This window comes from Euprymna scolopes, chromosome 29 (genome assembly GCF_053919585.1).
Source record: "Euprymna scolopes isolate OS-2025 chromosome 29, ASM5391958v1, whole genome shotgun sequence".
Lineage (NCBI taxonomy): Eukaryota > Metazoa > Mollusca > Cephalopoda > Sepiida > Sepiolidae > Euprymna > Euprymna scolopes.
The window spans coordinates 52103024-52128806 of NC_136510.1; the positions used below are offsets into that span (position 1 = coordinate 52103024).

General features: G+C 32.4%; 1 protein-coding gene and 2 non-coding genes across 14 annotated transcripts in view; all 3 read right to left on the minus strand.

Annotated features, from left to right (window-relative positions):
• LOC145252651 (cleavage and polyadenylation specificity factor subunit 5-like) overlaps positions 1-25783 on the minus strand; it is a 506089-nt gene that overhangs the window by 403740 nt on the left and 76566 nt on the right. For all 12 annotated transcript variants that reach the window (XR_013863643.1, XR_013863642.1, XM_080112396.1 and 9 more), the window contains one exon: positions 12372-12486. Coding sequence is in view for 10 of the 12 variants with exons in the window: in XM_080112396.1 (XP_079968522.1) it covers positions 12372-12486 (115 nt within the window). In the remaining 2 variants the exon portion in view is untranslated. The remainder of the gene's footprint in view (positions 1-12371; positions 12487-25783) is intronic.
• Positions 15779-16062, minus strand: LOC145253116 (small nucleolar RNA U85). The gene has a single exon (XR_013863748.1). It is a non-coding gene; the product is annotated as a small nucleolar RNA U85 (small nucleolar RNA).
• Positions 16758-17040, minus strand: LOC145253119 (small nucleolar RNA U85). The gene has a single exon (XR_013863751.1). It is a non-coding gene; the product is annotated as a small nucleolar RNA U85 (small nucleolar RNA).

The following is a 25783-nucleotide window of genomic DNA, read 5'->3' on the forward strand; positions in this document are numbered from 1 at the left end:
AAAATATTAGAAAACCCAAAACTTATGAAATACTTTATCAAATGATTAAAATCATTGTTTTCTTATTAATCTTTTTCTGAGACTTTTTGTGTAATACACTATTTTCAAAGAAGACTTGTTTTGTGTCTTTTTTTCTCCTAATTTTCCGATATAAAAATTAAGAGGGGGGAAAAAAACTTTTAAAATGTGTACTATTCTCAGCTAAGAATTAAGAAAAACACTTAAAAAAATAAGATATGTAAAAATATAGGCATAGGCTGAAATAAAAAATTAAAAAATTAATAAATAAAAAATGATTGTATACCAATTCTTTCCTTTAGTTATACATTATTAGTGGTTAATTACATTTCAATAACAAAAGTGAAGTCTATAAACATCAGAAAACCTCTACACAGATTTATCCATGTTTGAACAGTATTAATAATCTCACTAACGTTTAACAAATCTGGACTTCAGATGCTACTTCTCTAAAAGAATTGCGGCAGAAACATGCAGCCAATAATGTTTGTATAAATAAATATACCATATATATAAGCGAAATTGTGTGTGTATGTGTGTACATTTCCCTAACATTTTCAGTCTAGAGACTCGCGATTTAACATTGGATATTGAGATTTGGGAAAATCTTTTTAATCGTTTTTGGCCAAAAATTTGGCCGTCAAGGAGTCAAAGTTCAACAATTTGACCTTTGAAAACTCTACCAAACTCCTCCGTTAATTTTGGGTCTAAACACTTGAAATTTTAAATGTAGGTTACTTGGACATGGATCAAACCTTTTAATTTGATTTGAGCCCAAAACAATAAATGTTAAGGGGGTCAAAGTTTTTAAAAATTTGACCTTTGTGATCTCTAGCAAACTATTCAGCAAATTTTGGGTCTAAACATTTGAAATTTTACATAAAGGGTATTCAGACAGCAGTTTTTGGCTGCCAAGAGGTCAAAGTTGAAAGAGTTGACCTTTGCAGACTCTACTAAACTTCTTTGCCAATTTTGGATCTAAACAATTGAAATTTTAGATGTAGGTAACCTGGACGCAAGTCAAACTTTTTAACAATATATTCTGACATGCTTGAAACAAGATAGAACAAACAGTAATCTATGCAATAAATATTACTATTTCTAAAGAGTATGGAATCAACCAAACATCTCAAAGAAATGTAAAATGATGACAGTGTGCAAGGAAAGAAAAAGCGTAAAAGAGGGGATGGGAGGTTAATAAAATTAACTGAGATTTTCGGTTATGGCAATTCATGCGTCCATCACCACAGTCCAGACGGTCAACTCATTCTGAATATTTGCATAAATTTGCAAAACTAAAATGATGAAAATCACTAGGCAATTTTTATTCATTTCATTCTTATATTTTTTATCTTATTTTAAATGTCTCTCCATCACCTCTCATTTCGTCTCCTCACACAATAGGAGGCGTCGGCTAATTCCTGATGCAGCAAGATAGACATTGCTGCTGTTCTGGTCAACACAGTGCTATTCGCAAATGAGGTCCAACAATCAGAGGACATGTTGAAAAAGAAGAAGCAGGAGGAACAGGAGACAACAAAACGCCTTTCCACATGCGACACCAAAGATGGGTGTATGTTGGAAGGGAAAGAGGAGAAAATCTGTCAGAATAGTAAGGGAAAGCAAGGGGTAAAATGAGGCTGGTAAAGATTTGCATCAAGGAGGACAATGAGCATCTCAACAGATAAGCCTCGGAGAAGTTCTCAAATCCATCCTATCCAGTGGAAGGGAATAAATTTTTTTAAATCAGACAGGATGTCATGAAAATGGCCACATCTTTGTTCATTGGAACGTAATTGGACATAAATCCGAGCCACAGATTTGTATGTCAAAAAGAGTCACCAAGTTGAGAGGGTGCAAAAAGTATTAGGGAAATTTTTCCTAGACTTTTTTTTTTATCCCCTTACAGCAAAAATAAATTAATTTTTTAAAACTCAAATTAAATAAAGAAAAAAAATATAAAAAATAAAACAGATTTGATTTAAAAAAAAATAAAATATGAAGTAGAATGAAGGATAAAAATTGACTAATTTAAACATTTTTTTTTTTTTTAAGTGACAAAGGAAAAAATAATCAGGTCATTGAACTAATTTTATAAAAAACTATATTGTTGGTTGCTGAGAAAATACAATCATGTATTTTTACAATAACCAATTAGATTTTCCTATTTTTGGAAAAAGAAAATGAAAGGAAAAAAAAAAAAAAAAAAAAAAAAATGGAGAGGAATTCATTTTATATTTCTAAAGTCTTGAAAATTAAAATAGATATACAAACAAATATAATGAAATAAGGAAAATTAATGAAAGTTTTCTTTTGCTCTATGCTTAAGATGAATAATTTTATAACAATATAAAGTATTCATTGAAAAAAAAAAAAAAAAAAAAAAAAAAACACAGATGAGGATTGATTATTCAAATTATTTGGATTGTTCGGTTTACTGTTCTCATCTTGAGTGTTATTTTCACGTTTCGGTCAATGTAACCTCTGACCTTATTTAGGTGTATCTTGTGAAACTCGGGAATCTTTCAGTCACATTAGATAATCTACAGACTCATGGCATAATGGTTGAGGTACTTGGTAAAATTCAGTTGTAAAGTTACTCTTCTGGAGGTTAAAATTTCAATACTCACTGCCGCAGATACTAAAAAACTACAACTACGAATTAAAACTTCTATCCAGTCGTGCGTAACTGAATCATAATGTATTAAATAAAGGATTCTATTAAAAATTCTGTGCAGATTCCAAAGTTCAATAGAAAGATCCTCAAGTTCGACAAGATACACCTGAAGAAGGTTGGAAGTTATACTGACCAAGATATTATGAAAATAATGTTCAAAATGAGATTAGTGTTCCGAATAATACAAATACTGAACACAAATAAAAGGTAATTGAAAATTTTACAAAAGCAAACATCAAGTATAATTTTTTGTGCATCTAAAACAAGACATTTTCTTATGCATCACTGTCATATTAAGAGAAAAAAAGATTTCAAGAATTTAAACGAATAAAAAATAATCCAAAGTCAAAATTGCTTACCAGATTAACAGTCAAAAAATTGACATATTTTTTTTAAGATTTAATATAAAAAAGTTTTACTAAAAAATAAAAAAATTAAATATTTAAAATATTTACAAAAGATCCAAGATAAAAAGGCAAGGTAAACTAAAAGAATAAATTGATCTAAAACTTATAAGTTTTTAAAATATAAGCATTTGTATCTGAAAATTAAACATTTCACAAAATATTGGGTCAATATTCTTGTGTTTTATTGATAAAATTATATCTAAATACTATTCTAGATAAAGCAATGAAATTTAGCATGCATAGGTAAAATTTATTGAAAATCATAAAACATTATGAAGATAGCTAAATATTTGAAAATCAAAAAAAAATTTCAATTAAAAAAATAAAACTGACCTCAAATTAAATTTAATTTGCAATCGCTTTTCACTTAACTTTCAAAATAAAGTCTATCAATTTATCATACAGTTTTTTTATTTATTTATTTTAAGTCTAGATGATTATGTATTGCTTTAAATGGCTTTTGTTTGTATGGGGCTTACTACTCTGACATAGGGGTAGTGATAGAGTAAATATTTTTTTTTTATTTAGTAACTTTTCAGCATGAAAAAAAATATCAAAATAATTTGGCTAGAATGGCCAAGAGATTATAGATCATTTTATGTTAAACTTATATGCAAAACTGACCCTCACCTCATTAATTAAAAAAATTGGGGGTGGGGGGCAAATTTTTTCTTAGGTTGTCCCTATGTAATCACCTAAAAAAGTAAAAACAAGATACCTTCAATAAGTTTCCAGAATTTTTTGTACAGGCATTTAAAATTGTTGAAGACTTGAAAATTCAGTATGTTATTGCTATTATATGAGGAGATGACTGACTAATTTTTATGATTTCAGGTTCAAATGAACAACTACAGCAGGAATCAGTATATACCGTACTAAAGCCCGATTGTCACAGCTGGCGAATTTGAAAAATGCAATCTGAACATAAGGACACTTTTGAAGTATATGCAATAAAATTCTCTTTTAAAACTGGATAAAATGCTAAAGCAACATGGAATGCTTCAGACTGCTTTTGAATCATCTTGCATGAATCGAGCATCAGTTTTTGAGTGGCATAGGAGATTTAAGAAAGGTAAGGAGTCTGAAGGATTACGAGAGGTGTGGGAGGAGTAACGAAGTGAGAATACTAGAGTTGATTGGCCAAATAAAGAATTTCATGGATAAGGACCGTTGTGTGTCTATAGTCAATAAGTGAACAGTTTGATGTCAGTGTGGGAACTGTACACACAATTATTTGTGAGGAAATGAAGATGTGGAAGATTTGTGTGAAGTTTGTCGAAAGGATGGTCAGAGAAAATCAGAAAGATGTCATGACCAAGACAGTTCCTCACCTTCCCTATAGTCTAGATCTTGCTCCCTGTGATTTTTGGTTATTCCCTAAGCTCCAGGAAAACCTTAGAGGCTGTCGCTATGAGGCAATTGAGGAGATGAACAAGGGTTATTGACATGCTCACACAAGAGGACTTTCATGGGGCCTTCCAGAAGTTGTTGGATCAGTACAAGTGGATTGCAGCTGGAGAAGATTACTTTAGAGGGGACTAGAGCTACACGTGTGTACTATCAGGAAAAGTGCCCATACAAAAAGTCTGGAAACTTATTTAAGGCATCTCATAGTTTGTTTAATATATATATAATATACAATAAAAATCTTGATATTGAAAAGATTCAAATTTTCAAAAACCTTTATAAACTTATAAAGGAAAGTATACAAAATTTTAAATATTTGATAAGGAGTACAAATAAAACAAGAAAAACCCTTATTCCATGGAGTTTCGAAGAGAGCAATTCTTCTCATCAGAGGGAAGAGGTTTGCAAAATATACAATGAATTTTGCAGGTTAATGCATCACAGAAAACAAGCAATGTGAAATTTTTCATATTTGCATCAAAAAAAAGTCATTTAACAGTTTTTAGGCAATTTGTAGGGATTCAACGAGATTGGGACAGCAAGAAATGGGAAAAAGGGAGAAAAAGGATATAAGATATGATAAAGATCCAATGGGAAACATGGTAAAATCCAGTGCAAGAAAATGCTCAATTCAATGGCAATCCATAAAGAAACAGAAATAAATGTCCAGTGTAAAATGGAGCTTCAAGAAAAAGCATCAGGTCAAGGAGAAATGAAATACTGACCACAGAATAGCTCTAACTAGACATTTAATATATTCAGATTTTCAATTTTTCAAATTCACGAGTTAAAAAAAAAAAAATTTTTAAATGCCATCTTTGTCCAACGCTGGTACCATTGATACTACAATCAGCAAAGACGTCAAATTGGCAAGACTAAATGCAAACAAATTTTTTCACTAAAATTTTATTGATGTGACTTTGTTATTAATTTTCTGACCATATATTTATGATAATTAAATGAAAATAAATTCAAAATCCATTCCATCAATTGAAAGGTTTGAATATTTTTTAAGGAAAACTAATTGGCCTACAGCAGTCAAACTTTGATAATTCTTTCTTTGACTTTTAAAGTCAAATGTAACTAAATTCTCACCACTTGCTGCTTTGCAATCCAATTACAAAATGCACTAGCCTTTTATATGCTTAAAAAAAAAAAAAAAAAAAAATGATTAAATTTTACAATATCTATAAGCAGTGAGATAAAAAATAATTTAAAAGTGTTTTAATCCCACTGGTAAAGTTATAAAAACAATATGCAAAAATAACATTGATAAACTTATATATAAATCAAGTTTATTTAATATTTGGTGGAACAGGATGCATAGAAATTTTCTGAGTATCTTTCCAATGGTTTGTCACTCCATACCCCCCCTCAAAAAAAAAAAAAAAAAATGTTTTAGTGACATTTTACAAATAGTAAGCTAATACCCTTGAATACTCCAATAATGTGTATATACATTGAAGCACATTTTTTTAATTATACATTTTTACATTTTACAAATCAGTGTATTTAATATTTATCTAAATCACCAGACACCAATATAAAGAATAGTGCAATGTTTGTCTCCCATATAGAATGCAGACAATATTATTTACCTGCTAATTTTATGTTTTTGTTGTTTTTTTTACTTTCATTTATTTTTATTTTTTTTTTACTTTCCTTGTTAGTGTTGTGTTCATGAAAGCAGTGATTTTTTTTTTTGGCAAAATATTTGGTTGGGTATTATTTTTTAACCTCCCCATTCCTAGAAGAAAGATGAAGTTCTCTTTGGAAAGAGAAGGAGATTTCAGATTTGCTCAACATCAACAGAAGGATGGTGGAAAAGGTCAGAAAAAAATTGCAAGATTCTGGATTTGACTACGAGGTGACAGAGAAAAATGCATGATTGACAATCTGACACATCGTTATACCACCCCATTTCTTCTAAACATCAATGGCTACGTCTGCGTTCTGAGTGAGGTAGTGAAACACTGAACTAACTAATAGCTGCAGGTAGACAGACGTAGTAGCAAGACCCAGACTGGAAGAAAACTTTGTAGACCACACTTCACTTAACATCCTGCTTTCTAGCTTGTTTGACTGCAGCCTTCTTGATCTCTTTATGTAGGGCACACTAAAACGAGTCATCAACAGATCCAGCTGCAACATGAAGTTTTTGGGATCCTAAATGGAGTCAATAACAAAGGACTGCAGTCACTTTAGAGGTTGCTGTCAAAAGTGGATGAATCAAGTAAAAACAAACAAGTCATGAAGACAAACTGACATTTGATAAATAAATCTTTTAAAAAAATTTATAAAAATAAAAAAAATTTTAATTTTAAAAAATTTAAAAACCAACTCGCATGTATATATCCAGCAGATAAGTTTTAAAATGGTCAAATTGTAGACAGGTTGCAACAACGCAACCAGTATATAAAGGTGGTTTCATATTGTCATGGAGGGAGAGGATTAACTTTTAAAGTCAAATCATAGACAGAAAAATAAACTCATAGAAAATTTATATAGTAATCTATACAGCTTACCGTCTACCTTAGATAGCCAATTATTTCATTCCTAATCACTAGAGATATTTCAAATCTGTTACCTACGAGGGGTGTGCAATAAGTAATGCCCCTGATCCACTTCCCATAGCAACAGAGCAATGAAACTTGGCACAGTTATTAGTCTTTCTCTACATAGGAACCATTCAGAGTTATGCATTTCTCCCATCCTTTGATGCAGCTCTGGAGACCGTTTTCGTAGAACATCCCAGGTTGGTCCTCCAACCACGATGGGACTTCAGAAATCAAGGCTGCATCATCTGGGAAACGCTTTCCTTTCAAAAACAACTTCATGGCTGGGAAGAGGTGAAAGTCAGAGGGTGCAAGATAAGGAGAGTAGGGAGGATGGGGATTTTTCATAACCACATGCCCCGTGCTTCTGATCTGGCGACATGCGAGTTGTGGACCGGAGCGTTGTCCTGAAGGAGGAGGGTACCTTTGCTGATCTTGCCCCGCCTCTTGATTTTGATAGCTTCCCTTAATTTCCTCAAAAGTGAATAGGCTCCTGTAATTGTGGTACCCTTTGCCAGGAAATTGTCACCACTACTCCGTCCTGGTCCAAGAAGACTGTGAGCATGACCATGCCAGCGGAGGGCTGCACCCTTGACTTCTTTGGAGGTGGTGAGTTCAAGTGCTTCCACTGCATTGACTGGGTTTTGGTCTCTGGATCATAGTGATGGACCCAGGTTTCATCCTGAGTAATCAGTCTTTTGAAAAACTTTGACTCATCTTCTTGGCACATCTCTAAATTCATCCTTGAGCACTCGATGCATTCTCGCTTCTAGAATGGTGTAAGCAACCTGGGAATCCATCTGGCAGACACCTTATGCATATGTAAATGGTCATGAATGATAGTTTCCACAGACCCTGTGCTGATCTTGACATCTTGGGCTATTTAGCGAACAGTAATGCGCCGATCTTCCAAAATGGCAGCCTCAACTTGACGGACAGATGCCTCATCAATGGCAGAAGGGGGGGGGGGGCAGGTCTGAGAGCTGTTTCCACAGACTTGCGGCCATGTTTGAATTCACGATGCCAGCGTTTTACAAGGTCATATGATGGGGCATTATCACCATAAGTTTCTTTCATTTCATCAAAAGTCTCCTGTGGTGTGCGTCCTTTCAAATACAAAAACCGGATCACTGCTCACATTCAACAGGCTCCATTTCACACCTGACTCAGTTCAAACACCTGTAAAACAGAAACCACAATTAGTTCAGAGCTGTAATTTGTCACATAATCCGTAGAGATAATAGCTGCACATGCAAAGTTTCAGCTAGATTAGATAACTCGAAGTGGGTCAGGAGCATTACTTATTGCACGCCCTTCGTAGCACCCCCTTTCCTCTTCTGATAAGCATTAGGCTTCAAAATACCTAAGTATAAAGAGCATATATATCCCATATTTCTAATGATGTAATCTCCCTGTTTAATAAACAATTAAATTTATATGCATTAGCATATAAATTTAATTTTTTTTCCTTGTGTGTGTGTGTGCGCGCGCACATTATATATATATATATATATATATATATATATATATATATTCAGAAAATCAGACATCTAAACTATGTATATTTCTTACTTCTATGTAACTTTGATAATTACAAATTTGTTTTTATTTACTCCAAGCAAAAACAGGTTCCCTCTGGTCACATATTTTTGCTTAGCTGTGAAGATGAGATCATGGTGAAGAAACAAAATACACTGACATGCCTCCCTCCCAAAGAGGATGTAATGAGTGAGAGGGTGACATGACAAACGAACACTACTACACCCCCCCCCAAAAAAAAAAAGGAATTAATGCCTAGGAGAATGATACTATCACAACAAAACAGATAGTACACACCACTATCTCTATGAAAAGGATAAGATAGTCCACTGGAGAGTTTAATATCCGAGAGAATTAGTCACACCCTCCAAAAAAGAAGGTAATTAAGGTAATTCTTGGTAGGATTGTCTTATGACAACTACACACACCCATCAGAAGATAATACAATAATAGTTTTTGTTGTTTCATTTTCTTTTTTTTGGGGGGGGGGATTATTTATTTAAAAATAATCATAAAAACTTTTGATTGACCTTTTGGCTAAGATCAAAGTGTAGCATCTATTCTCAGCATCCCAGTGACATGAGATGTTTTGCTGATGAAAACATTCTGTATTCAGGAGAAAATATAAAAATGAAAATTAAAAATGTGTAATACAGAATTATTAGGGGAAAAATGCAAATTGGCAATACCTAAAGTTGTATACAGATGTTTGTAGATTACTATATATACACACATAGTATTTCAAACTTATATAATAAAATAAAATGACCATAACTTGTTTTCACATCAACAGATCTAAGATAGTAGGGGGAAAAAAAAAGTAAAGTAATTATAAAATGAAAATCATAATAGCATAAAATATAACAATTTAAAAGATTTTATTTTTAAAATTACAAAATTTGTTGGAAAAAATAAAACCAGGTTGATACAGCTGGTATACAAGCATTTTTTTTTTTTAAACAAAAAATTTATGTACGAGTTAAAGGTTTAAATTATTCAAACTAAAAAAAAAAAAAAAAATAGTTAATCTATAATATATGGTGCATGCCTGCCTGTCCACAGATGCAATTGAAAATAAGATCAAACAACTGAATAAAATATTGAGGTGATATTACTCTTATATAAATGGCTTGTAAAATATATTCTAAAATATTGTACTTGCTTGTTATTTCTTTAAATCAATCATTTTAAGAAAGGCTTGAAATAAAGACAAAAAAACACACACACACGTAAACAATAGGTTAATTTGTTTCAAATTCAAATGAAACCAGTTAAAGTAAATTTTTCCGTTTTAATAGCATCAAATAAAATTGTTTCCAATCTGATAAAGGGAGGTAAATCTAAATACTGCATATACTTTCAATTATTCTGTCAACCAATAAGTGTAAAAATTAGTAAATTGACCAAGTAAAATTTGTCTTTATTTCAATGAAAATATCTTGTTCGATAATCTAGTTTTATTTTTCAATTTTTACCTTTAAATGTTACCTTTTAAATCTTACCTTTAAAAAAATATATTTTTAGCATTTAAAATGGTTTTAAAGATTTTGCAAACCTAATAAGCTATTTTGAAGTTACAAATTAAATAAGATAAAGTGAAGAGATTGTATATCAAAAATATTTTTATCAACATAACAAAAATATTTTTAATTAAAAAAAAAAAAAAAAAAAAAAAATCTAACTAAATGCAAAAACAATTTCCAACTAACATTTGTATCATAGATGCCACTTGGAGACTAAGGGAGATAATTCGTGCAGTACTATAAATTGAAAAATACATAAGATTTAAAACAAAAATTGTGTTATTGTTGTGATGTTAGTTGTTGAATAATTGATGAGGAAGACACAGTAAAATAAAATGTATTAACAAAATTACATAAAAAAGATAATTGAGCAATATCTTTGCTCACTGTTGGACTAGTGGTGACAACCATACTCTCCAAGTGTCTGACTCCTTTGATAAACCGGTTCTCATTACTTAGAAGTGACGTCATGGAATAGTTCATTATTTCAAGTAGTAGGGGTGCATCCTCAACAGTTATAAAAAAAATATAAAATAGATGTATATGTTTATTAGTTATTATAAAACTAGCTACAATAAACATAAATTAGATAGTACGATTATTAAAATATTTCCCCAACACAGCATTTTTTTTTTTTTTTTTTTTTTTAATTCAAATTAACTGAAAATATGTATTTTTTGTTCAATAATTACAAAGTTTAGAAATCTATAGATATTTTGTAGAGGGAAATAATCTTGATTTATTCCCTAAGAGTTCAAAATTTGGGAAACATTACTAAATTTTTCCCTATAGAATATTATAGATTGCTGATCAGGCTTCGAACTCCGTCAGGGAGAAAAAATTCTAGATTAAGGCTTTTTTATATACAATATATAGTACCTTTTTTGGAGAGTTGGATGTTTTCAATGTTGTGTCTGTTCCCTAATAATGAAGGTAAGTAAATAGGGCTTGATGTGGCTATTAACCCTGGGTGAATGGAGCTGGTTTTTTCCTTCAATGAAAAAGTTTCTAGGGAAAATATTAAATTTATAAGCAATTTCCAATATGCCTCCAGAGGAAATGATTTTGATGCTGTTAATTGAATCACCATCCTCTCCCATTCAGTGCTCCATATTCCCAAATGGTCACCCATCTAGTACTAACGAAGCTTCAATGATCTTATGAGAACCACTAATGATTACGCCATAGGTACTAAATATAAATATATTGATATCCACAATGTATACTATTATAAAGAAATTTTCTTATATGGCAATTTGTATTTTTTTAATCTTATTCCACTTGTGACAAGGGTATTAAAACAATTTTAAATAAATTAAGAAATACTTTATCCTAATTAATATTCATAATATCAATTAAAACCAGTTGATTGGCATTTTCAATTGACTGTATCTTTGGATGTACATACTTATCAAAATCATTTGTTTTTTATGTTAAGCAAAAGTGGTTCTGTACTAAAGGTTTATCACAAAATAGTTTTGTTAGTAAAAATAAGGAAAATTTTGGCCCTGAAGCAGAGGTATTGTTATAACTTATTTTCACTGTATAATGGTGAGACTATGTTAAAGTTTTGATTGTTTTTTGTCAAAATTTTCTATGTGATGGTTTGACAGGTCAATAAATTTGTACTGTTCTGGAGATCACTGAATCTATAAGAGATTCATAATATAAATTCACTAGTAAGTGCTTAAGGAAATTACAATCATTAAATAAGAAAATTTCAAAGTTAAAGATTTTTTGCTTCCATGTATACCAACGTTTCTTGGTCATTTCTTGGTTGTGAGCCTCTTCATCCAATTAGTTCTTTCATGATCCCTTCATCTTAACTTTAGTTATTCTCTCAACTTTATTATGGCATCAAAACACTAACTTCAGTCGAAAGCAAAGGATATTATCTACATCAATATTTTATTAGAATAAAATGTTTATTTACACAAAATATTGAATGAGAGATCTATTCGCAAACAAAGCAAATACATTTTAATGTGACAATTAAAAACAAGTGAAAGACATGTTGATGAAAACCTACCTTAATTATTTTATATAATTGAGTTTTAAATTTTAAGTTCAAAACCAAAATCTGCCACTTTGTATAGATAAAACAAAAAGATATAAAATTAGTTGCGAGAGTAATATTATTTGTGATGTTCGAAATTTGTTGGGTCCTTTCATGATCGTTATTTTTTCAAATTTGGCCTTGTGACTCCTGAATTTATCCCATAGCCTTTAATGTAAAAGATCTTACCTGCTGAGTGCCTGTGGTAAGCTAGAAATGATGGGTCCATAGCCAGCAGCATTATCATACAATTCGAATAGTGGAGCAGCCACAAGTTTATAATTCCTGGGTACAGCAAATAAAGCTGCAGAGAAAACCAAAATACATTTTAATGTAAACAAATCACAAATACAAAAATTATCTTGCACACTTAATGAAACAAAAAAACTTTTTAGCCAATGTGTAACCGTCACATCGTGATACAAATTAACATGCAAGATTTCGAAAAATGTTTGATTTTTATCTTTTGTAAAAATTAAATGTATTGTCGTTAATGAGATTAAAAAAAACATCACATGCACAAGGTGATCGTAAAGTAACTCCTTATACTTGAAATTTATTGAAATATAATTCTTACAAGAAATGAATAGAGAGAGGTGGGGTGAGTTGTAAGACTGACCTCCTTTAGTCCTCACATTACATGAGTAAATGGGGTTTTAGTCTTGATAAGTTTTGACTTATCAATATAAACATTCCTTGTGAAATTAGTTGATGCAGTTGCCAGGCATCTTGTAAAGCTCATGTCAAATGCTAACACCCATATTTAATTCTAAATAAAACTTCATGCTACATACTATTATAATATTCATTTCTTGTAAAAATTACATTTTAGTAATAAATTATAAGCACTTAATAATAGGGAGTTACTTTCCAATCAACCTGTAAATTACTGAAAAGAAAAGGCTTACTGTATGACATGAAACTATGATAGAAAAACTATTCACATTTTAAGTAATTTTCTTTTTAATGTGTGAGAGCCGGTACAGCTATAGAAGAAAAACTAGTGGAAAGATTTGGGACACAGACATTATAGGTGGTGTACAAAGCTAGGATGTATTTTTGAAGAGAGCATTCCTGAAAATATATTTACTCATAAATTCAAAAACTGAACTGATTTTTATAAAATTTAGTACACAATACATATGGAAGTTAATCCTTAGTTTTTATACTATTGCATGTCTACAACACAAGAAAAGTGTGCTAATTAGCTCAAATGAATACGTATGGAAAATAAAATTTACAAGATATTGTATTCAGATGTACATATCAGGATTCCATTTTAACCAGAAGAAACAAGCCGTGCATGCATGGTCCCCATGTAGTGCTGCATGTGAGATGACGCCACAAAAATAGTGAAGAAATGATGAATGTGAGAAGTGTGAAAGACCAACGTTACCTCCACATTTTGGCCAAGTTTCATGAAAATCTAATGGGTAAATCAAATGCTATGGGGCAAAAAAGTATCATTTTGAGCCATTTGGGGATGTTGAATCCCAGTGTAAATATGGATAACAGGGCAGTTTCAGGCGTTAACACATGTATATTTGAGTTGACCACCGTGAAAAACCACTATAGTCAGACATATCAAGTTTTTGTTGAGAAATATGAAAAAAAAAAAAAAAAAGAGCCACAAAAAGGCACGTTTTTAGCACTAAAAGTCCCCGTGGACACGAACCAAAATTCTGCCAGGGTCACCCATACTGGATTTATATCAAGAACAATGGGCTCCACATTTTAGCCAAGTTTCAGAAAAATCTAATGGATGGATCAAAAGTTATGGGGCAAAACGTGTCATTTTTGGCCATTTCGGGGCATTTTTACCTCTTGAGCCCCTGAGGACGCAATAAGAATTTTTTTTTTTTTTACTGTACACATCTATTCAATGAAATACAATTTGTGGCAAACTTTCAGGAAAAACTAATCGGCAGTTATCTGGCAATAGTCCGGACTAACAGACGCACGAACACCACTGAAAACAGATCCCTCTATAATAAATCGAGGGTCTAAAAATAATTTTATTATTAACCCTCTTACTATTAAATCTAAAAATGAATAAGTGAATTTTACTATTTCAAAACCATGCCTCAATTTGTCTTATTCATCAGAGCAGACGAAAGGAAGAAGTTTAGTCTAACAATATAACTGATATTCAAACATACGCTTTCTCAAACAAACAAAATACATAAAGATTTCAGAATAACATTTTTTCATTAAAACAAAATAAAAATTTAATTTATTTAGCATATACATATTGAAATAAACACATAGCTTTTCCAACTTGAAAAATTAAAATCATAAAAATTACTTATTTTTCTATCATTTTATATAAGTTAATTTGGCACCAATTTATTTTTGGATTTTTAAAGATTGAATGTACAATTTCTTTTCTTCGTTTAATGGTTAGAATTTAAGTGAATGAAATGAAAACAAAAATGATAAATTCAAAAATTAAAACTTTTTCTAGCAATGTTTTTTTCAGAAGTGAATAACTACACCTTTCATTCTTTTTGGAAATTTTTTAAAAAGTTTCTGATTATTCTTAAACATTTCTTTCTCTGCATTTGCCTTTTTTTATTATGCAGGGGGGGGGGGTAAGAATCCTTCAGCGGGTTTGGATTAAGTTCAATATTTACTCATGAAAAGAAAAATAATTCTGTCCAGGTTGACTGGACACACAAATTGGGATATGAAGTAGCCAAAATTCGGTTGTTTGCTTTTGCCAAAGTAAAAAATACCATTCGCATTCACCCGTCGCTTGCCTACCCTTTTATGAGAATAAAATATGCGTGAATCGACAAATGAACTTATGACCAGATAACTTGAGTGCCTGGTAAGTTATTGTTTACTTTCATCTTCAGGAGTTTATTTTCAGCATTTGCTATGATCATAGTTATCATATTCAGTTTACTGTATTCTTTACATACTGGCATGTATCAGACAATTTTAAGAAATTGACTTCAAACTAAACTATCTCTGACCAGGTTTTCATTTATTCCTTTTTATTTCAAGTCCATTCTTATCACTTCCAACTAGGTTTTCTTTAGCCTTCTCTCAATGAACTGAATCTGCTAACTCCTCTATATTTACTGCCCCAAGTACTTCTGCACACATCTCCCTACTATGTCGAGATTTAATCTTCCTCTGAGGTCATCAGATCTAATCCTGTCTTTAACACTCACATTACACATCTATTGCATCATTCTCATATAAGTTCTCTCCATGCAATGCATGCCCTCAACTCTCACTAACCAGGTTTCACTTCCATAAATCACATTCCGTATGTATGCCTTAGTTAACAGCGGTAACATTCTGCTGATTAGTAATGACAAGGATGTTTCCTCGACTTAAAACCATTCACTCCTGATTCTTGCAATCATACTAGCACTTGCTCCATCCTGTGCTCCAACTTCCAGACAACCTCGATAGCTCAGATATCCAGATATACTTTTTCCACAATTGATGCTCTCATCAAAGAGAAAATGTAATGCTTAAGAAATGAACAAATATCTATTAAATAGAATTAAATTCATCAAAAATAATTTTTATTTCAAAATCAACATTTTTTTAAAACTTATTTAGTATATTGTAGTAAATGAAGCCATCAGATTACTAAAGATACGAGATCAGCAGCCCATGAAATAAAAACAGCCTGGTATAAGGGACCCAACACAAGACAGTGTACACCACTGGAAATAGACAAATAGGTAATAACTTTATCAGTACTTGTCATTTCCTATGGGGTTTCTTTAGTTTATGTCTGGCCTTACGATCCAAGGACAATCTCAGTCCAGGAACCAAGATTACAGACAATGGGAAGAAAAAAAAAACTGTTTCCAGGTCTGTTGAAAGGCTTCTCTCTTGCACAATATCATCATTTGGCGAAAGTTAATTTTTTTCCTAACACAAACAAAAAATTTAAATAATAAATCAACAGTGTTTGATATCAAAGAAAGTAATAAAACTGTAAAATCTTTTTATAGTTCTTATCTTTCAAAGCTGGAGGAACCCTTTGTAATGGAATGCAAGTAGTGTGACAGAAATATGGTGCTTGTTCGGTATAATATCGAAAATAGAATTTCAATTAAAAGCAATGTTATATTCTTAATTGTCATATCAACATATTAGTTAGATTATTACATAAAACATTTACTTTCTGATCCAATCCAGCAATCCATTATTTTGAATTCTCCCAACTTCATGCAGTTACCTCTATCATAAAAACTCTTCGGTGCATGTCCTCAACTCTCACTAACCAGGTTTCACTTCCAGAAATCACATTCCGTATGTATGCCTTAGTTAATAGCGGTAACATTCTGCTGATTAGTAATGACAAGGATGTTTCCTCAACTTAAAACCATTCACTCCTGATTCTTGCAATCATACTAGCACTTGCTTCATCCTGTGCTCCAACTTCCAGATATACTTTTTCCACAATTGATGCTCTCATCAAAGAGAAAATGTAATGCTTAAGAAATGAACAAATATCTATTAAATAGAATTAAATTCATCAAAAATAATTTTTATTTCAAAATCAACATTTTTTTTTAAACTTATTTAGTATATTGTAGTAAATGAAGCCATCAGATTCCTAAAGATACGAGATCAGCAGCCCATGAAACAAAAACAGCCTGGTATAAGGGACCCAACACAAGACAGTGTACACCACTGGAAATAGACAAATAGGTAATAACTTTATCAGTACTTGTCATTTCCTATGGGGTTTCTTTAGTTTATGTCTGGCCTTACGATCCAAGGACAATCTCAGTCCAGGAACCAAGATTACAGACAATGGGAAGAAAAAAAAACTGTTTCCAGGTCTGTTGAAAGGCTTCTCTCTTGCACAATATCATCATTTGGCAAAAGTTAAAAATATTTTCTCATTAACTCTAAAATTTATTAAACTTTAAACTTAATATTAAATTATAAACAAAATAGAGTTTCCTGTGACATTAACTCTTTTTTAGGTTAATTTAACAACTACCAATTATAAATGATTCAGTGTCTAGAATTAATTGAAAACAAGTTGCTATTTATCTATAGCTAAGGAGAAATTGCACATTCATGCCTTTTCTTAATAGTATTAGTACCTAATTAAACATATCAAATAGGACTTGAACTGACCACAGATGATTCCAGTCCATAATGCAATTAAACTAATTATACATCAGTATAAACATATTGGCCCCCAATGACCTTTCACCAACAACCTTTGTGCAGTGGGTTTCTTTCTCCATCTTGTTTGGGACGTATCACTCACACTGAGTATGTGCAAAAGCAATACTAACTCATACGAAAGTATGTGCATGTTGTTGGGGCCCCGCCACTAATGTCCATATCTGAGTTGAATTACAGTCTTTAAAATTCAGAACTTCAGCTTAAGACTCTCATACAGCCACTCCGAACTGGTTAGTTTGTCTACTTAGTCTCAAGCCCTCTAACCTGCTTCACTCCCAGAGTCTATCTTTAACCACAAATCCTAAATGTCTTGTCTTTCAGTTATGTTCATCTGGTTATCAGAACTAGTTACATCGATTTTTCTTGAGATTATTGCAATTTGATCAATCAGTAAAAACTAACAACCAGGCAAGGGACCATTCCGTATAGAGAATTAAATAGATTTGCTGTCCCTCCATTGTTAGTCACTTATCTTACTTCCTTACAATTTTTCCTTTTCTGAATTATTTCATGACTTAACATTCTCCAAAATTAGACTTGAGGGTAGGGAGGAGGTATAATCCACAACATCACTCATTGTTGTTGATTTCTCATAAATCAACGCCAGAATAAAAAGCAAATATTTACTCTGAAATAAGTTTAACAAAATAATAAACCTTAACTATAAGTGTACGCAGGCAAGTCAATTTGACTACTGAAGTGAAGTTTGACAAAGCATGAAGCTATTTGATGTAAAGAGCTAATAAGAACAAAAAGATGATTATTGCAAAGACGTGATGCCACCTCTTCGCCTTAGACTTGAAAAAAACGAAGGCTATAGGTAGGAGGAAAACAGCAGGAAGAGAGTACCACAACACTGCAGTTCTGGGATAGAGGCTACTCGAATTGAAATAGATGAGGTATCAAAACTGCAAACTGATGGAGACTACTAGATTGATAAATCAAATGAGTTGGAATAAAAGAGGCATAGATCAAACGATTCTGAAAAACCCAACGCCATGATAGTACTCAATATCACGTTTATAAAATAGAGTTTGCAAAGATGGGACAAATCAAATTACAGATGTGTTTCTGCGCCTTATCAAGATCCTCAAGTTATTCCTTTCATTCCCAGTCATATATGTGTATATATATATATATATATATATATATATATATATATATATATAGAGAGAGAGAGAGAGAGAGAGAGAGAGAGAGATGTATAATAAATGGAAATTTAATTAACTTTCTTGGATTTACATTTTTGGATTTTACCGTCATTGGATTTTACCGTCATTGGATTTTACCGTCATTGGATACTTTACCTTTCACCAAACTATCCATTCTCGTGAAATCACCTTTTTCTTCAACATGTTCCCTCTGCTTCCCTTTTTGTTATCAAGTAAGATCTTTGACCTACTTGCAGCTTCATCAAATACTTTTGTATGTAAAATCCGATCCTGCCTTTTGCGAATTACTACCCTCTGATGAGAAGGAAAGTATTAATTTGTAACTCCGGATTAAGGACTATCCACTTGTTAAGTGTTTCCTTGTCAGATTAAATATGTTTTATTAACTATCATATATATAATTATATATATATATATATATATATAATTATATATATATATATATATATATGTGATTATGCGGGCTTCTTCAAGAGGGATGGTCATTGACGAGAGAGTCAGAGGATTGGGGCTATATATAATGATGGGGGAGAGCAATGTGTTTTCCTTATGTAAATTAGATATCATATATATATATATATATATATATATATATACACATTTTATGAGAGAAAAAATAAATAAATTAGAGTAAATTAGTGTAGTGGATTACGTCTAAAAGTTAAAACATCGTAGAGATTAAAAAAAAATTGTGTTTGGAAATATAGCGGTGATAGATTAAATAAATAAAATGACACGAGATTACGAAAGAATTTTTTTTTTTTAAAATTAGAAATAATTGAATTGGGATAAAATAGCGTAGTAACTTAAAAGATGGTGTCTAAAAATAAGAATAGGAGGTGATAAAATGGAGTCTAAAAATAGATAATGATAAAATAAAATACAGTAAATAAATAAAATAAAAATAAAATTAAGTGAAATTACGAATTTTTTTTTTTTTAATCTCTACGATGAAAGTAAAAATAAAATAGATAAAACTCATAATTTATTATACCATACCTGTTCACAATGAAACACTTATCACAATATTCTGTGGATCTATATTAACAAAACTTGTTAAACGTTTTGACATATTTCCATCCTATGGAGGTCAGGCGCGAAAGAACACCCCATAATTATATTATACCATATTTCTTCAAACTGAAACATAATTATCAAAGTATACTTAACGCAGATAGATATGAAAAGTCTTTATTAAAGTTTGTGCCTATTTCCATTCTATGGAGGCCATGCGGGAGCGCAGACCCAACAATTAATCGCCTCCTTGGGGGCAGGGGCGTCGATGTGTGTATGTATCTGTGTATGAGCGCATCCATGCCTGCGCACACGTACCCAATTTTAGCATTTTAAAGAAAATTTGACGTAAGCAGGAGCAACACGGGTGTCTATGCATGCAGACACACATATGTGCATATATTTGCACGCCAGGGGTGTATGTGTACATGTGACTGTTTCTTTTAAGTATATATGTGAGTACGTGCACATGTGTGTACCCATGCCCGCGGCCACTAGCTAACCCTCTCCAAACAATTAACAACAAAATAAAAACTAAAAAAATAAATAAACTCATAATAAAATCATAGCCCCCCCCCCTGCCTCCAAACATAAGCGAACACCCAACAGGTCAAGACATACTTACCAAGAAATCATCTCACCAACGAAACGCAAAAAAACTTTAACATTAAGATTCGAATTTTAAAGTAACCCCCCCCTTCTCCTACCCCCACATATTCCCCTTCCCCCTCCATGTATCCCTATGCCCTCAGCCACACCAGAAATGAACTTCCCAGACCCTCCCCACAAGTTCCTTAAACCCCAAAACTAGAACATTACCGACATACCAAACGCCCCCTCCCATCTTCCCCCCTATTCCCTTCCTCTTTTTCTTCCGCTCTCCTCGCACCCCCCCCCGACCTCATTCACCCCATCATAACGAACATTTCTGTAAAAGTCTGAGGAAGCTACAGACGGCAAAAAAAAAACAAAAAAAAAAAAAAAAACGGCCGGGTAGCTGAAACAATAATGTAACTTAACAGAAAGATACGGTAATAAAAAATAAAACGCATATTTGTTCTACAACAGTACTGAGCACTTTCTCCAGTTTTTATTAATTACCATTTCCACTATCATATCTATATATATATATATATAGATATATATATATATATATAAATAAATATAAAGTGGAACGATAAAATTGTCGCCCAAGAAAAGACAACATGATTCTATTTCCGTTTGATGAAAACCAGTTTTCTTTTTATTGTTGCCAACCATCTACTAGTTGGCCAGTTGTACACAAATCCCAAAATCGGTAGAAGCCTTCTATCATGTCTGAAAGTGACAATGTTCAACGAGTGAAATATGCGCCACCATACGACTCATGCTCCCTACCAATCCAAGTTATGACAACAAGACCATTGTCAGCACTCTTAAAATGCATCGCTTGATTGCCACAAATAACAGGGCCGTGCCCAGGGTGATGAAAACAGTTTCCGACCATGGTTATGGTCTTTGGTCTAGTTTCAAGTGAGGGCCACAGCATACCACCTCATATCTTTGAAGTCAGCTTGGACGTGTATTTGGAGGTGCTGAAGAATGTGGTAAATCTCTGGTGCAATCAGGTGGCAGACCGCTGGCAGACTCCTGGCTGTGGCGGCAGAACTTAATGTCGGCCCACAAGTCCAAAGAGACCCGGGTTTCAGAAAGAGTGCTACAACTTCTCTTATTGGCCCACCCTCCTCCCCAGACCACTTCGTTTGATCATACGTCGAGAACATCACCAACATGACCTCCCACAACACCAAAACCAGTTGATCGCTGCCATCTGCTGAGTATTCACCAAGCTCTGGCTGGCACTTGTGGAAAAGGCATTTCTCCAGTTCCGGTCCCGTATCAAGGTAGTGATTGAGGCTGAAGGCGGCTACATGAATAGATGTCAATTTTACTACATAATGAAGTTACCTGAATTGATTTTGTGAATAATAGTCTTAAAATAAAGCTATAATGTTGTTTTTTTAGGGCAGCAAACCTCATTCCACTCTGTATATTCAGATTACTAAAAGATAAGAGATGAACTGTCTACCCATGAGAGAAAAACAGCTTGAAATAAAGGACCCAATACAAGACAGTGTGCAAATAGATAATAACTACCACTACATGTTATTCCCTTTGGGATTTAATTGTTTATGCCTGGCCTTAAAATCCAAGGACAATCTGAAGTTCAGAAATCAAGACTGCAAAAATATGAAAAAAATGTTATTCGTTGAAAGAGTTCTCTCTTGCATAGCATCACCATTTGACAAAATTTTTTTTAAATATATATTATTTTCTCTGTAAAATAATTTAACATTTAATGAGTAAGCAAAAGTTTAAATCTTTAAACGAAAAAAAAAAGATCACAACTTTATGGGTTATTTAATGCCGAAAAATAATTATAAGCAATTCACTTTATGATTTATTGAACATGTGCAGCAGCATATTTTGCACACCTTTCACCAAAATGTATTAGTTTTAACTGAACTCGGCCTATCCAATTCCATAATTCACAACACTATCAACCTTGTTTGGGTTACTGAACACCAAAACTATGCTTATTATAAACCATATATATACACCCTGTGCCACGGAGTTGCATGTCGTCATTTATAACAACAAAAAAAAAAAAAAAAAAAAAAAAAAAAGCTAATTAAAAAATATTTCAATGAATATATGCTTAAAATTAATATATCTGTGTTTACATGTACATATAAATATCTCAAAATTTCATTCTTGACTTTTGATTCTTATTTCCATGCTATTTGTTATTTGAGTCTCAAATTAATGAAAATTTATTCTTTTGTATTAAGTGTGATCGTGTGGGGAAGTAACAACCATGTCAAAATATTTATATTACTTAAAAACCAATTCTTAACATTGGATGAATTGGCCTAATTGAACACAACTACTGTTCAAAAAGAAGTTAACTCTCAAGTCGTAAAAAAAGCTAGTCTTAGTATCTTACTCACTTTCACCCCTAAAAATGTTACCAAAGGCAAGATAAGGTACTCTTCTACTTGTTTATTTTGTAAGCTCATGTAACACAGATGCTGATAAAAAGCAAAATAAAATGAAAATTCCCCCAAAAAAGCGTAAAATTTAACTCTCAAATGTACCCCCACCCCTCCAAAAAAGTAGAAATCTAGTATAGTACAACAGCTGGAAAAAGAAAGTATAAAAAGTAATAGTTGTTGATTAGTTGGTGACCAGTAAAAATAATAAGAAATAGATAATGATGGTCTTAATATCATAAGAAATGATGACAAATGTAATTGTGATCTCCGTTCATAACAGACCCAAAAGCCCGTAGAAGTCAACTTTTTAATGTCAAGTCCATATTTGATCCTCTAGATCACATTAACCATAGAAAACTTTAGTTATTGATACGATGATGGTACCGTGTGTACATAAGTCCACATAACAAATCAGTTAATAAAAGTTAAATAAAATTATGTTACAAATAATTAAGTGAATAAAATAGGCACAGACTTGTTTGCGGTAAGTGAAAATAAGTAATTAGCTATGAAAAGTCTATGACCGGTTTTAGTCAACAATTTTTTCGTAGGAGTATTAATTGAAAGGGTGGGGGGGGGAATGGATTTACTTAAAGTAGTTAAAGTAAAAGTATTAGTTTCATTTTGTGTAAATGCAGAAAGACATGGATTGTCTTTTTTTTTTCTGCATTTGCACAAGATCAAATTCGTAATTCAAAGAAAAAAAAGGATAAGTGTTAATCTTAACTAATTGTGTACTTGGTTGTGATTCAGCACAACGCAATAGTTTGGCTTGAAATTGAATGCAAGATATCAAAACACAAATTCTAAAGAAACCAGAACAGTACTATTGTTTGCTGATTTAAATTAGTCAGGGATTATTGTTGTTTGTAGTGTTGATGCATCGAATTAATGAAGTTATTGCAGTTAACATGAAAAGGAAGTAGTTCTACACAGCATCGTTGTTGGTTGTTTTTGTTTTATGGCATATCAACCTTTTTCAGGTTATTTAATGCCGAATCTAGTTATTTTGAGGAACGATTTCTAATGGAGTATATATTTTTTTTTAAGTCAGATTCTATTTAACCCATAGTTGGGACCCTAACAGGTACTACCACTCCAGGTCAGAGTGGACCTGGGAGCAATGGCAATTAAAGGGTGGCTCCACACTCCCCAAGGCCCGCAAAATGGGGCCTCACCATCGGACATAGTTTTAGGTCATAACCAGGAGCGGGAAGTAGGGAAAGAAAAAGAAAGGAGGGGGGAAGGAAGGGGCTGTTGATTTTGTTTTGTTTTTGTAGAACATAATTAAGTTTTACAAAAGAGAATAGAAAACAAAAACAGAAATCGATGTAGGTGCATTTCATCTCAGAAAGCCAATAGGCAGCCTGATCTGGTAGCACCAGTACACAGCATCGTATGTATTTTGATTGTGTTGGTTTAGGAATTTAAAAATTTGCAGGTAAGTAACAAGAAGAAAATGAAAAGAATTATTGTGAAAAAGTTAGTGAACGCATGTTTTGTTTTTGTCGGTGGGTAACAGCGAGTTGTATATCGTTCTGCCATGTTGTAACTAAGTTACAATGCAAGGTAACCATTCAGAAATATGTAAAGAGCAAAAGAACGATGGATTAGCGGAATACAAGAAATCAACCAATGAAATCAGTGAAACGTCAAGATTTTGGAAAGGGCTGGTTATTATCTGTGTACAGAATAAGTTATGGTGTAAACAGGAAAACAAAAAAAAAAAAAAATGTAAATACCAGTATTTGTACTGATGAAATATTTGCCCATATGTATGATGAGAAAGTAGGAGGAAAAAAAAAGAGATAGAGGGTAAGTAGCGGGCTACCATCTCTGTGTGTCACGTGTGTGAGAGTTAATCTTGCAGGAACTAATATAAGGTACAGTAGTGGATTGAAACAAACCAAAAAACATGGAGCAAATACGGGCATCTAGTGGAAGCATAAAATTTTTATGAGTCCCGTTTTCCAAGCTATAACACTACTAGAAATAAATGGGTAATAACTAGAGATGTACTGATTAATCAGCAGGTAACTGGTAATCAACCTAATCGGCCACTTTGCCAGTCAATCAGTAATCAGCCAATTAATTACTTTTCTCTTTCCTATTAAATTTAAACCATTTCATCACTGCTAAGTGACTCATCAAATAATTTTGACACATTAACATAGTAACTGCTAATTTAACTTGGCATTTGTTAAGTATCTGGTTTCTATTATAGCTTTTTGCCTTTATTACAAAATACAAAGTACAATTTCCAATTCTTAAATGAATATAATTAAACAATTAGATAAAAATAAAAGAAATTACAAAGCCAACTACAAAGTACAAATTGTAATCCCTCAAGTTATAAGATGAAGTTCTGCACCTGCTGCTGTTCTAATTTCTCTTCTATTCTTGCTGCCTGCCTCCTCTGCTATCATAATCTCAGTATTTAAAGTTGAATACTTTTAAGTTGTAATGTAGATACAGGGTTTCTCTATTCTCAGGACACAGCCTGTTCATTGTAGGTTCATACACTTTACCATCTGTACCAAAGAGCCTCTCGCTTAATATTTTGAAGCTGTTTTACCCAGTAGTGGTAAGGTCTTCCACCAATGAAATGGATCATCACCTCTTGCGAGTAGTGGTACAGCTACAAAATGATCAAGTTCTTTTGTGCACTTAAATTTGAGTTTACATTATGATTCTTGTATTTCTGTTGTAGTTGCAGTCTCCAGGTTTGATTCAGCTTCTACCTGCTCTAAGTTTTGATTTGTTACTGTAGGCTTATTCGAAGCTAATTCATAAAACAGGCTTAAAAGAGATACAGTTTTGCTTTCACTTTGATCTTCTTGACCCTCAACAAAGCTCGAAGTGTATCTTGCTGATTCTGCTTCATTATCATCAGTAGAAGATGCAAAAGATGTAGAATCTAATTCTTAATAGTGCTTTCCATGTCATTCTTTTGAAATTTAAATTTGAATCATGGATCTAGGAAAGTAGACAAGTTTTTATCATTTAGATAGGATGAAAATATCGTTTCCATTGATTCATTGAATTGTTCAACAGTGGTAAGGATTCCACTAAAATCAGAAATATCAGAATTATATTGGACAGCTTTTGAAAGAAGTAACCTCAAAGCTAAAATTATAGGTATTATCATAATATGGTTGAAGTTCTGTGCGTTTCTACTTTGGTCATTTCTTCAAACAGACTCGGT